General features: G+C 40.9%; 1 protein-coding gene across 1 annotated transcript in view; it reads right to left on the bottom strand.

Moving 5' to 3' along the window:
• Positions 1 to 11,940, bottom strand: part of vipr1b (vasoactive intestinal peptide receptor 1b) — a 54,427-nt gene extending 42,487 nt beyond the window's left edge. Inside the window, exon 1 of the mRNA XM_027016221.3 lies at positions 11,580 to 11,940. Coding sequence (XP_026872022.1) covers positions 11,580 to 11,636 — 57 coding nt within the window. The 5' untranslated portion in view covers positions 11,637 to 11,940. The remainder of the gene's footprint in view (positions 1 to 11,579) is intronic.
• Between the last annotated feature and the right edge of the window lie 2,355 nt (positions 11,941 to 14,295).

Below are 14,295 nucleotides of genomic sequence, written 5' to 3'. Positions count from 1 at the left end.
GCACCATGACTGATCAATCAAAAACATATTTCTAATGGTTCAGCAAATATGGATTCAAAATAATGTAGTTACATCAAGCGTTACCAGTCTGTTTGTAATATGTCACATCACAATCACCATAGGAACAATTTAATTTAGATTTTCTTTAAATTAATTGAAAATTAAGCATCCATAGCATACAGCCTCTGTTGCCTCCAATTATCCTTTTGGGCAAATGTAGAAGTTTCCATGATTAATTAGTCAGTCAGTCAGTCAGACAGACAGACAGACAGACAGTCAGTCAGTCAGTCAGTCAGTCAGTCAGTCAGTCAGTCAGTCAGACAGACAGACAGACAGACAGACAGGCAGACAGGCAGACAGGCAGGCAGGCAGGCAGGCAGGCAGGCAAGCAAGCAAGCAAGCAAGCAATCAGGCAGGCATTAATCCCTGAGGGAAATTTTACATTACAGTGGCACCCAAAATATGTTAAAGTAGAAAAACTTAAGAGCAAAATGAATAATTAGTAAAGTTACATTATAAAATAAACACAGAGATATAAAATAGAATAATTATGTAAATGAAGACAAAGTTCCAGGAATAATATGAAAATGAAGAACATGCATTGTGTAGTAGGGTGCGAAGCAGGGTGTACAGTCAGTGACTACAATGAATGTCTGTGCACTGTAAATGGGCCTGGGACTTTGATCAGTAAGTGGTGATGGGAATGTGATTTCGTTGAGTGTGATGAATTGTTGTTTTATCAATAGGTGGTGGAGGAAGTGTGATGTATTACTGTTTGATCAGTAGGTGATGTAGGGGGTGATGATGTAATGCTGTTTGATCAGTAGGTGATGGAGGGGTGTGTGATGTATTGCTGTTTGATCAGTGATATCACAGTATGTGATACCAGAATACAGGTGCACAGCGTGTGCACCTGTGCTGACCAGTCACTGAGCCTGCAAGGCTCTGCTATTGGCCTGCTACCATTAGAGATCCAAGCGCTCCAGTCCACAGTAAACAATCTCACCAGCTGCATAGTGGCTCTCTCTATGAGCTGATGGTCCGAGGCTGGAGAGCACCCATTTCCCTCAGCCTCAGTGAGTGCCTTGTTTCACATGAACACACCGCCTTTGAAATGGTCCTCACCACTGCCCCCATGCCGTTTGACCCTTTATAGTCAAGGTGGGTGCTTCTGATGTAGGTGTAGGGGCCGTTCTTTACCAGCGCTCAGGTGATAACCCAAGTTTTGGCGCATGACCTTTTTCTCCAAAAAAGAGTGCAACTGTGGAGCTACTGGTGATAAAGTTGGCCTTTGTGAAGTGGAAGCAGCTTTGAGGGCACTTGGCATGCTTTCACAGTCATGACTAGTGCTTACACAGTGTTTACAGACCACCAAGAGACTAAACTCCAGGCAGGCTTACTGGTTAGTGTTGCCTCTCACACCCCAGTGTTATTGCCCCACCTATCGATAAGCAGCTTCTGCTGCCCACACCCCAACAACCATGGTCCCACTTGGCTGCTGGTATCATCACTGATATCCTAGCCTCAGAGGGGAACACTGTCATATTCGTGGACTGCTTCTCCAAATTGTCCCATTTGTTCCCACTCTTGGTGGCACACCACACTAGAGACTACCAACCTGCTATTCAATCGTATCTTCTGCTGGTTTGGACTGCCAGAGGACTCTCTTTGTCATGTGGATACAGGGCTAACCTTGTTTGAGTGTGTCTTGGGGTTCCAATTTCCATTTTACCCCTAAAATCTACCCACCTCCGGTCATTCTGCTGTCCAGTTTTGGTTCTGGGAGAGTGAGCATTTCTGGGTTAGGACTCATTGGTGGCTCCAGGTGGCTATCGTGGCCTTTAAGAGGCCTACGGCAAGGAGAGACTCCTACCTACCAGCTGGGGGACCGGTTGAGGGTAGCCACCAATAACATGAAGATGGGACCCACTTGTAAGTTGTACCAGAGGTATGTAGGTCCCTATACCATCCAAACGCACCTCACTGAGGTCACCGACCAGGTTAAACTACCCACAAGCAGCTGGGCATCATTGGCCTTTCATGCATCTGCCATGAAACCTGTGATTTCAGGTTCTTTTGAGGCTTCAGGCACCACCACCCCACACGACATTGAGGGAGGCCCTGTCTATGCAGTGAGTTCAATACTGGACTTCAGGAGAGGTCGAGGCCAGTTCCAGTACCCAGGGGATTAAGAGCGTTACAGCCCTAAAGAAAAGAGCTGGGTGCCGGCTGAACACATCCTTGATCCCAATCTGGCAACAAGCTTTTACTGCACTCATCTGTCAAGGTCTGCTCCTTACCACCCAAGTCACCCCTGCACCCACTCATCGGCAGGCCCTTTGTGGGGGGGAATAATGTCACGGTCTGGTCTGCATCCAACCAAGTGTACACACCCAGACACACACATGCACATGCACACACCCCTCCCCCAATCCCAATCACCAAATTATTAGTCCTAACCACTCACACCTATCCTTTATTCACATTCATTCATGTCTCTACTTAAGCCCACAGGAATCATTCTCCAGCGCTTGGTATTTCTCATCCACTCCAAGAAGAAGCCTGAAGCCAGAATGGGCTAAAAGAGACACCTTAAGTGCTTGGCCCACTTGTACTGTGTTTAGATTGGCAACCTTTTGTTTTCTCATTCAAGCAATAATAAAGCTCTCATTTGTTTTGCACTCACACTTTGCTCCCTCCTTGACGATGTCACACTAATTTCCAAACCTAATGCATTCTTTCAATTTCTCCACTTCACAGCTATATTTAAAGATTAAAACACAATGCAGATTCTCCTGTACTTCTGCACTCCATCACAGTTGGTCTTTCTGTGTAAGAAAGTACAGACATGACGTGCAGGCTACCAGAGCGCAATCTACTGAAGCACATACATTAAGCACAGTCCACCAGAGCACAGTCTACCGGAACACATTCGACCAGTGCAAAACATGTTCAGGCCACCAGAATGCAGGTTACCAGAATTCAGATGTCTGGAACACTGTCTACCGGAGCACAGTCTCCTGGAGCACAGACATGAAGTACAGGCTACCTGAATGCAGTTGTGAAGCACAGTCTACCAGAGCACAGTGTCCCACAGCACTGACATGAAGTACAGGAAGTATAGGCTACCAGAACCAGAATGTGAAGCCCAGTCTACTGGAGTACATACAGCCAGCACACAGACATGAAGTACAGGCTACCAGGGTGCAAATGTGAAGACTCGTCGAACACATACGATCAGTGCAAAACATGTTCAGGCTACCAGAATGCAGGTTACCAGAATTCAGATGTCTGGAACACTGTCTACCAGAGCATAGTCTACTGGAGCACAGACATGAAGTATAGGCTACTAGAACGCAGATGTGCAGCACAGTCTACTGGAACACAGTCTACTGGAGCACAGGCTACTGGAGCACAGGCTACCAGGCAAACGCTGGTGCATACCTGACAACGCTCACACACTCCACTTCACACATTTATGTTTATGCTTGAATAGTTGGACATGGTTCAGCTATGTAAGTGTGTTTAGTAACTTAGCCCCATGTTTTCACATACCACTTATATTGTGGTCCATCTCTTTTCTAAAGATAACAGCATATTTTTGTCGCCATTATGTTCCCAGTGAGGCTTCGAGCCCAGAAGGCCTGGGGCGTTAGTCAATGTAAAGATAGTACATGCCAAATGAGGACAGCCATTTTTGAACTGTGCCTTTGCTTTACAAGGTATACTTTAGGGAACACACAACAGCTCCATGATGACTCAGCAGAATGAACAGCATGGTTTTGCCAGGAGTTTTTGTTTATGCAGAGATTTGTTCTAAAAACCATATAGTCTTGTATGCATAAACCAAATAAAGGGCTCACTGCTCTCCAGGGTACTTAGCATGCTGCAGACAGAGAAATCTGACTGCATCATTCATTCTGCTGCTCTAATCTCCAGGGACCTTCCTCTTGTCTTAATGGCTCTGATTAATTAGTGGACAAACGGCTCGCCACAGTCTCTGCACAATTACAAAGATGTACATGTGCAGGGTTCATAAACGACTCAGGAAGAGACAAGTAAACACTGGGTGCTACCATAGATACATTATGGTATCAACATGTTAAGTGCCAATTTAAATATGGCTTCTAGGTCTTAGCAAAATCTTTATACTGTTGACAGTGATAAATATGTGTCACTGAATCCACACATAAACAAAGTTAAGGATTGTTATGTTTTAATAGGGTTTCATAATAAAGAAAGTTATGCCCAAATAATTACACTCATACATGATAATAGGCATCATTGAGCATCACAGAGCACAAAAAAAAAAAATACAATAAAATAAATTCTTTATTTAAAAATATTCTTGTTATTTGCCATGCAATTAACAAAATGTTTTTTAAGAATTCTGGGTTATTGTTCTACTGCCAAGAACAGGCTGAGAAAGTTTGCAGTGGAAGTACCCAATATTCAACATTTCATATTGGGGATAATTGGGGGGTGGAGGCAAAATGTACTGTAGCTAATAGTAATGGAACTTTAAAACAGGCACACAGACCGGATTGATGGCACAGTGACCATGGCAGACGGACTGCTGTCTGATCTGAAACACATAAACATGTGCTAGGTAACTGCCGTGGCTGCTGCAACCCAGTTAGTCCATGCGCTTGCTGAAGGCAGGAATCCCTCACACACCACGCATAGCATGAACTAGCATCGGCTAGCATCAACTAGAATCAACAGACAAAGCTAGTATGATCTGTAGCATCAACTGCAGCAGCTACAATGGCTGATCATTTAGCTAATGTGTATATATTTGTAGCTTAAATAAAAATTAATAAATTATATATATATATAAAGGTTTTCTTACTTATACTTACTGAAAATGTCAATCCCTTTTAGATAAAGAAACATTACAATTAGCTTAAAAAAGACATCTTTCAAAAACACTCATTTAAAAATACATACCACTTCTGGGGGCTAAAATAGTTTAATCACTATATTTATTACAGTGACATTTATTACAGACAAAATCATTCTTCATTTCTTACCTTGTCACAGACCCCTAATACGCATTACACAAAAGCGTCATATTATTGCTGCATGCACCAATGACATTGTGAACTGCAATATCACCTATAAATATAATCTTAACTTAATATAAAGCAACGTTTTAATGACAAATTTAATAGGTAGAAGCCATACTGTTAAGAATGATAAACTTTAAGCACTTTCCATAAATACCACAACATCAGACATGCTACTCCACCACTGTTATTCCTGAAAAAATACATTTAAATTGATGGCATTTAACAGACAATCTTAAACAAAGCAACTTACAAAAGTGTTTTTTCATCTACTCAAAGAATGCATCCTAACCTAGCCTAGCTAGAAATAGGTTAGAGTTCAAAATACCACTGAACTAAGATACTGCTAGATACAGGAGTCAGTGCTTATAACTTGAAAGAACTGCAAAATGAGCACATCATAGGTGCAGTACCAAATGACAATAATGACTGATGTTTGGGAAGAAGAAATATAGTAGTGCATTTCAGGATGTTATGACAATAGGGTATTTCAAGTGATAATTTACTGGTCAGGTTTAGTGGTCTTTTAAATGCTCCAGAAATAGACTTTTGTCTGCATTTGATCGTATTCATTATCTCAGTCTCCACTTATAAGGCGCACTATTTACAAATAATCAGCATTAGCTGCATTCTTAGTATGTGCTGTTTTCACTATTTGTCTGCCGCTATCAACATAATTTTCTTAAATTATAATAATTTTATTTTAATTTTATTACATAATTGTATTAAATTGTATTACAATTTATTAAAAGCAAACAGTTCTCTCCTTTATATTGGTGTACATTAATAAGGTGTGCACCTAATTAATGTGCACCAAGATAAAGAAGAAAACTGTTTGCATTATACACTTACAGCTATAGTTAAACCTTTCCAAACAAAGGATCAGATTCACTCTCCAACTGAGCCTCAAACAAAACTTTACCAACAGCACTAAAAGGAATTTTTCATCCCTGACCTTATTAAAATAGTTCTTTCTGTTCATTTATATGATGCACAGCACAGCCTCAATGAGAAGCACAGCTGTGACACACACACATGTAGTTAGGACAGAGTATGGAGGAAAGTTATTAAATAAAAAGAACAAGATTACAAACTAGAGATGACAGCACTGGAAAACAATATTAACAATCCAAACAGGGTCCCAGTGAGAAACATCATTCAGGACATAGCATGCAAATGCAAGGCATGTGAATGCATGAAAGGAAACAGTGTAAATATATATACAGTACTGTTTCACAGGAAATCTAGGTGTTCACAGTTGCGCAGTATTACAGTGAAGGGCAGGCAGGAGCAGGTGATCAGTACTGTATAGCGAAGGGCAGGGTACAAGGTGTTCGGTATTGTCGGGGGTGGGACAGCAGCAGGTGTTTAATGTTAAAGGGAAGGGCAGAGTAGGGGCAGATTTTCAGTGTTGTAGTGGGGGCAGGGCAGAGGCAGATGTTCAGTGTTGTAGTGGGGGCAGGGCAGAGGCAGATGTTCAGTGTTGTAGTGGGGGCAGGGCAGGGGCAGATGTTCAGTGTTGTAGTGGGGGCAGGACAGGGGCAGATGTTCAGTGTTGTAGTGGGGGCAGGGCAGAGGCAGATGTTCAGTGTTGTAGTGGGGGCAGGGCAGAGGCAGATGTTCAGTGTTGTAGTGGGGGCAGGGCAGAGGCAGATGTTCAGTGTTGTAGTGGGGGCAGGGCAGAGGCAGATGTTCAGTGTTGTAGTGGGGGCAGGGCAGAGGCAGATGTTCAGTGTTGTAGTGGGGGCAGGGCAGAGGCAGATGTTCAGTGTTGTAGTGGGGGCAGGACCGGGGCAGATGTTCAGTGTTGTAGTGGGGGCAGGGCAGAGGCAGATGTTCAGTGTTGTAGTGGGGGCAGGGCAGGGGCAGATGTTCAGTGTTGTAGTGGGGGCAGGGCAGGGGCAGATGTTCAGTGTTGTAGTGGGGGCAGGGCAGGGGCAGATGTTCAGTGTTGTAGTGGGGGCAGGGCAGGGGCAGATGTTCAGTGTTGTAGTGGGGGCAGGGCAGGGGCAGATGTTCAGTGTTGTAGTGGGGGCAGGGCAGGGGCAGATGTTCAGTGTTGTAGTGGGGGCAGGGCAGGGGCAGATGTTCAGTGTTGTAGTGGAGACAGGGCAGGGGCAGATGTTCAGTGTTGTAGTGAGGGGCAGGGCAGGGGCAGATGTTCAGTGTTGTAGTGGGGGCAGGGCCGGGGCAGATGTTCAGTGTTGTAGTGGGGGCAGGGCGGGGCAGATGTTCAGTGTTGTAGTGAGGGGCAGGGCAGGGGCAGATGTTCAGTGTTGTAGTGAGGGGCAGGGCAGGGGCAGATGAGTGGGGCAAGGCACCCAAATAAATAACAACTGCAAAAACAGGACACTCACAGTGTAGTGACACATATCTTTATGTGATTTATGCTCATGCAGAATGGGTTTTCAATAACAGTAATATCATGTTCAAGCATGATTCCCGCACAGATGTACCTATAGTGTGAGTTTCCCATTTTCAAAAAAGAAATTTGTCTTTTAAAGGCATACATAATTGCCCCATTGGAGTATTCAAACTGCAGAGTAGTTTTTTAACACTAAGTAAGCCTTAGTGATGTTGTGGTATGCCTGATTACAAATGACAGGAAACAATTTCTGGGGTGAAAAACATCAAAACATTTAAAAATGATTAAGCTATATAGGCCAAAGCAGGTATCTAAAAGACATCACTTTCAAACACTGATAGGAAGAGTATTAATTAGAAGATAAACTTGAAGGACTTAAGTAGCACTATTTCTTATGCAGGAAAATACAGTCCAGTTTTTATAACAGTGAGTCACAGACATGCCCTGTATCCTATAATGAATTAGTTTCTACTTCAGGCTTTGGCTTCCTGCACTGCAAGTTTTGACTTCTGCAAAGTCTCACACAAGGTAATGTGACAAGCCACTGCACACTGGGAGAATTCTACTGATATTCTCTGGGAAGCTCAGCAGTTTCAGTGACTCTATAACAGAAACATGCCAAGTTATATTATTGTAAAGTCACTGTATATGATGGCCCTTAAACACAGGTGTTCAAGATTCTGTCATGTAGCTGTTTAAATGCCTTTCACACTAATGCTCTTAATAGCCACAGAAATATGTCAACAGAGGAGTCCAGACAGAGCCAAAGCACAACCTTTGGCTGAGAAGCAGTTGCAGCAAAAAATAAAGAGAGAGAGAGAGAATGAAAGCAGCATGGATTGCGAGTCTTTAAAATTTTGCTCAGTGAGCCACAAAAGACAGTCTTGGTAAAATGTACCAGATTAACTTCTATCCAATTTGAGTATTTTCAAATAACAGAAAATAACCGAAAGAGGTTTGCAGTATACATTCATAAGGGTGGCTTTGATGGTTATAATTACTGGATTATTATGTTAATTAGTCTATTCTAATTTATTTAAACAGAATTCATCTCAATATCAAATTTCAACAAGTATATGATAGTCTGTTTTTTTTTTTAAAACATGGGGATTCCACATGGGAATAACATTACACTGGGGACATCAGGATTTTAAGACTTGATGATTCTGAGAAGAAACATCTTGTAGAAAGCAGCTAGGGAGGCTGACATTAAAATTATGTCTATCAAATGGTTTTAGCACACCATGAGATTGAAACAGAGGTAGAAACTTTACTTTCAGTTTGAAGTGTTGCTCGGTTAACAGATGTTTGTGATGTCATCACATGGTTCAATCGCCAGTCAGCCATCTAAGATTTCCAGTAATTTTTCAAATTTGTTTATGTTGAACAACATGCAGCAGATAGTTTCAGTGGTATGGGCCCTACTTGCTAACTGATTTGTCTCTGGTCTGAAAAGCAAATTGACCACGTTAATCCACCATTTATCTGTCAGCACAGAACTTTGAAAATTTGGCTTTGATCAACAAGAGAAATTGAATATGGACTGAATAAATGTTTAACCACTTCTGCAGGACTGAAAATATCACAAACACACACATTTTTACTTTCTCGCTCGCTCTCTCTCTCTCTCTCTCTCTCTCTCTCTCTCTCTCTCTCTCTCTCTCTCTCTCTCTCTCTCTCTCACTCCATCTCCGCTGGTGGGTATAAGCGTAGGCTTTGCTTCTGGAATCATGAACTGTAACAATAAAGGTAAGTAATGAAGAAGAGTCATGTGAAAATGTTTCAGCCTTAGTGTATTAAATTTAACATGTTGGTCACCTTACCTATCACAGAAAGAGCATGAGACCTGTAATAGAATCTTCAGAAAATACAAAACCCATAGGTCATTCATATGTTGCCTCTGTCTTTGCAAAACAGATAGTTGGGCAAAAAGAGAAATCTTGAGAAGTCTACTGGTCATAAATTAATATGAATACAGAGATTTGAATGGCTACTTAACCTTATAATAATTTAACTTAATAATACTTCTTACATGTAGTTTCAGACAGTTTCATCTAAGGAGTTAGGGGTTAGGGTTAACTGCAGATATAAGCAGACTCTCTGAACCACCAATCTCTCTCACAGAATATATAATATATTCTGGATATATCAAAAATATGGAGAAAGTATCTTGAAACACACCAAACCCCATGGCACATCAGCATGGACATAATGTCTAGTTTTGGAATGCTGAAGAAAATGTTTTATTACAGGAGGAAAGTGAAAAACAGAGAAGTGAATGGAAAGCAGACAAAGTGCAGAAACAAATGAACGGATCAATCATAGGTGGAAGAGTGAGATTAGGCACCTCAGCAGGGGAGGGTGGAAACCCCATTGGTAGAACCTATTTAAGTACAAATAACATGTTTTCAGAAAGTTTTGTCAGGTTTTCTAAACACAGTTAGAGGTAGTCTGTGTATAAATGTACTATTTTGATTTAGCAGCATTGTTTTTACATTACCATTTTGTACAAATTGTATGTTTGTTGGTAGGGTTATTGCTACTGTTGGAATGCAAGTTATTGATGGTAATCAATTATAATTGATTATTAATAATGAGTTAACTATTTACAAGCCAAATAGCATTATGTCAATTATGCAAAATATTAATGCTAAATGGTTTTAGTTAGTTACCTTATAGGGTGATGGATCCTTTTAAAAACAATTATGATGTTGATATAATTCATTCAATAAATATGAAACATCTGGACTAAACAAGCCAACGCATGCATTATAAACAAGCCACCGCATGCATTACCTGTATGATCAAATGGAACTGTAAATGTTCAGATTTTTCAGGTTTTCAGGTGATAAATAAACCCTTATTGCCAGGTCACAATAGACTTCCTTACAGAGGAACACCTACACCAATTACTGAGAATTAGTATGCTGTTTTTAATCATTAGACCTGATTATATTTATTACTGATAAACTCACAAGCAGCAATATGTAGTACCTTGGATACATGAGTTGAGATTGTGTTTCTTTAATTAAAACTAATAGTATTATACTGAGTATGGTTTAAATAGCATAAATGTGACCTTGGTCGGTATAGCTGCAGTTTCATCTGTTTTTATTTTTGATTGGGATGCATTTGTCATTTGTCAAAAGGACATCCTGAATGTGAAGATCATAACAACCAGAAAACTAGACCTGTCAGAAGGGTCTGACTTTAGACCACGATAACTGTCATCCAAAAATACTGCACTTTCTCTTTATTTAAAATATTGCTCTTCCACTGTATTCCTCTGTCCTTTTTCCCAAGACGTCAGATATCATTTGGAAAAAGGGCAGTACACAGATGTGGTAAAGTGGTCGATTTGTTACAAATTAAATCTGGCTGTCAAGACCATAGAGAATCTGACACGTCTAACAACGTAGCTTTTTTTCGGATACAAATTTACCGTGAACGAAAGTCAAGTATCTGCCAGAGCGTTATTCCTGGTCTGTGAGGCTATAACGCACCTACAGACCCTGGTCTCTTCACATCAAATCCTGTATCTACTAAATAAAATCTTTGACGTGTACAGGGCACTTCGTGTCCTGCCCCACGTTCTGGCGCCCCAGAACATCTCATCTGTAGAACCCATAAAGATGACTCATTCCCAGACAGGTGCTCTCTCTCTCTCTCTCTGTTCTATGGGATTTTAAAACTTAGAAAGCAATTTAGCCAGTTAACTCTATTTCAATTTTTACACGTGCGTTTGTGCATTTGTTTCCTGCTGAGGCACATGCGGGCAAGATAATACGACTTTTTTTTGCAAAAGAAATGTTGACGAAATCTCTACGGCACCGTCTCTCCATGTTTCTCTACGTGACGCTTCATTGCGCATCCGTTCCTCGCATTATACTCAACTTTACTGACTTCATAGCTTTACATGTAGCATTTAGTTTTGTTTCAAAACTGTCGCCATACCTTTGGCTGTAGTCCACCATCAACAGCTACCAGTACGAAACTAAATGTAAAAATCTTAAGCATTGAATGCTCAAATAATAGATATTCCAAATTTAGCTTTTTACAAAACAACCATAAATTCTGCAGAAGTACAAGATGAATAACAATTGTAGAATAACAAAAGTGTGCACATTGCACGGAGTGATACTTACGGCAGACACAAAGGTGCCCAGAGTTGACACAAACACCACAAATCTTGACGCATCCATTGCTGGTTGTTGTTCTTGCTATGGAGATCCAAGCAACCCTTCGCTAAAACAACTAACCAACCGGAAAGTTGCTCTTTAAGTTAAGTTTTGAGAACATAAAAACGTTCAGTTTAACGTCAAAAGTGTCCTTGCACAAGGTGCTAACTGATGAGCATAGCGTAAGAACTCAAGCTGAGAGTGCATCTTACGTGCCGCCCTTTCACTCGCCAAGCTTCACAATACAGCATTGCACAGACCCACTCACGCTGGCATGTCGGTGACCAAGCGCTATCCACGGTACGTGCGTCTGGGAACGGGTCCGAACGCCCACTCCCACTGCATCTGAGACATCAGTAATTACGCGCAAGAATTATTGCGCTTCATTGGACCTACTCAGAAAGTCTTGGTTTGCTAGCTGGGTGACAAAGTATTCTTATATGTAGCGGCTATGCTGTCACTAATATGAAAGTAAGCTTAAGAATAAAATGAAAGGTATCGTTCGTCAAGGTTCTCAAGGTTTATTTCGTCACATCACATCACAAACTCACAGTTATACGATGGCAAGAAAGACAACGTAAACGCTGTCAAAACCCCACTGTTTCATTCATTTGGATTTGATTGAAACAATAATTCTAACGTTAGTTAGTTAAACTGTATGATAACTAAACACATATACCAACATATTGTTATTATTCCGTTACATTTCTATATAGTGATTCAGTAAATTGCTGTCTGGCACCAGACGAGTTAAGTTTACTTTAAAATATGGTGTCCGCAATGTTCTACTATATTTCCAATTTTGGTCACGAATACAAAGGTTAAGGTACTCGACTGGCAATCAGAAGTTTGCCAGTTCCAGCCCCACCACTGCCAAGTTACTGCTTTTGGGCCCCTGAGCAAGACCCTTGACTCTCAAATGGTCAAGTTGTATTCAATCATAAGTCACTTTGTATAAAACCGTTAATTAAACGCAATAAATGTTCACCCAGGTGGGGTTTCTGTCCACTAATGTGCACATTTGAGTTATCAAGCTGTGGCTTCTCTTATATGCATTTTAGAATGGTTTATTCTGTCAAATTCTTTCTCTCTTGGGTCATTATGAATGCCTCCTCAGACTTGTCGGTATAGATTTTTCTAAGTGGCAGAAACATGGAGCACCAATGGGACCTACTGACCTTTATAATGTGTGTGGGTGTGACTGTGCTAAAATACACAAGCGTAAAGCCTGCAGTTCACAGGGACCTCAAGTCTTTTAACAGTAGTGCCTGTCTTCTGAAAATCGAGCACTTTTTATTAAATTAAGCTCAGACTATGATGATGCAGCATGAAGCAAACTGAACAATGGGGCTTATCTGTAAACAGTGCTTTTCACAGCAAGCTTGGTGGCAAATAGTCTCATTAAAGTTGATCAGAACCGAGAGCATTCTAAACAAACTATTCAGATTAACCAAATCACAATTCAACATAATAATCCTCTGAAAGATATCTATGCTGACACTTTCATTATCTGTCTGCCCTACTGCATATTATTCTTTGACTGATATGATTTTGTGTGTGAATGAAATATAGAATGAGCTTTCTGTGTTTCTGAGATTCACAGCTCTTTTTTTGAGGGAGGAGGGGGGGAGTTACATCTAAAATAATTGAGAATTATTTGATGAAGGTATAAACAACTAAGATATAATTCTCTCAGCATATGGTAATATTGTCTCATAAAATGAATCAAATATCCATTTGCCAAACATTTACAGTAAAAAGTCTTGAACAATTCCTACAAAATTTCTATAAAATTAAAATATCCACAAAATGTTAACCACCAAAATAGAAGAAAAACTAGAGCCATGGTCATCACACAACCTGACATCACCTTTCATAATGCCTTACACACAGCTGTTGTTGTATTGAGTGCTTGCCTCTTACTGGGGGCCAGAAGTGATGTACCTTTACATTACTCATATATTAATAATAATAATAAGAAGAAGTTCAATGTATATAGCACCTTTCACAGACACAAGGTCGCTTTACAATGACAGAGATGGAGGAGAAAAAAAAAACAATTGCCACAACGCAATAATGAACAAATATGGATAAGAAGAGAAGTTATGAAAATTGTTTTAATTTGAGATTTCAAGGAGGAGAGTGAGGATCAGAGATGGAGAGATTTAGGTAAAGTGTTCCACAGTTTTGGGGCCATGACACTAAAGGATCTGCCACCTACAGACACCAGTCTAAACTTGGGGATGGAGAGGAGACCTGCATTAGAGGACCGAAGTGTAAAGGTGGGCAGTAAGCGGGTAAGAGCTGGGCTAGATAGGGAGGTGCAAGACTGTGCAAAGCTTTGAAAGTAAGGAGAAGGATTTTGAACTGAATGCGTTCAGGGATGGGGAGCCAGTGTAGCTGATGTACACTAGGGCTGATGTGGACTGATTTCCTTATATGAAAGAGAATTCTTGTGGCTGAGTTTTGGACATATTGAAGTGAGCAGATGGTTTTGCTAGGGATGCCAATGAAGAGAGAGTTACAGTAAACAAGACGATAGGTGATGAAGGTGTGAACCAGAGTCTCAGCGTCGTGTGTGAAGAGCATGAGCCTAAGCCTAGCAGTATTACGGAGGTGAAAAAAGCCATTTTTGACCAGAGACTTGATGTGGGGTTCAAAAGAGCGAGAGGATTATTATTTA

The sequence above is a fragment of the Electrophorus electricus genome, chromosome 1 (genome assembly GCF_041902795.1).
Source record: "Electrophorus electricus isolate QZ-2024a chromosome 1, ASM4190279v1, whole genome shotgun sequence".
NCBI classification, from domain to species: Eukaryota; Metazoa; Chordata; class Actinopteri; order Gymnotiformes; family Gymnotidae; genus Electrophorus; species Electrophorus electricus.
The sequence above is the reverse complement of the archived record's forward strand: the minus strand, read 5'-3'. Positions and strand labels throughout refer to the sequence as shown.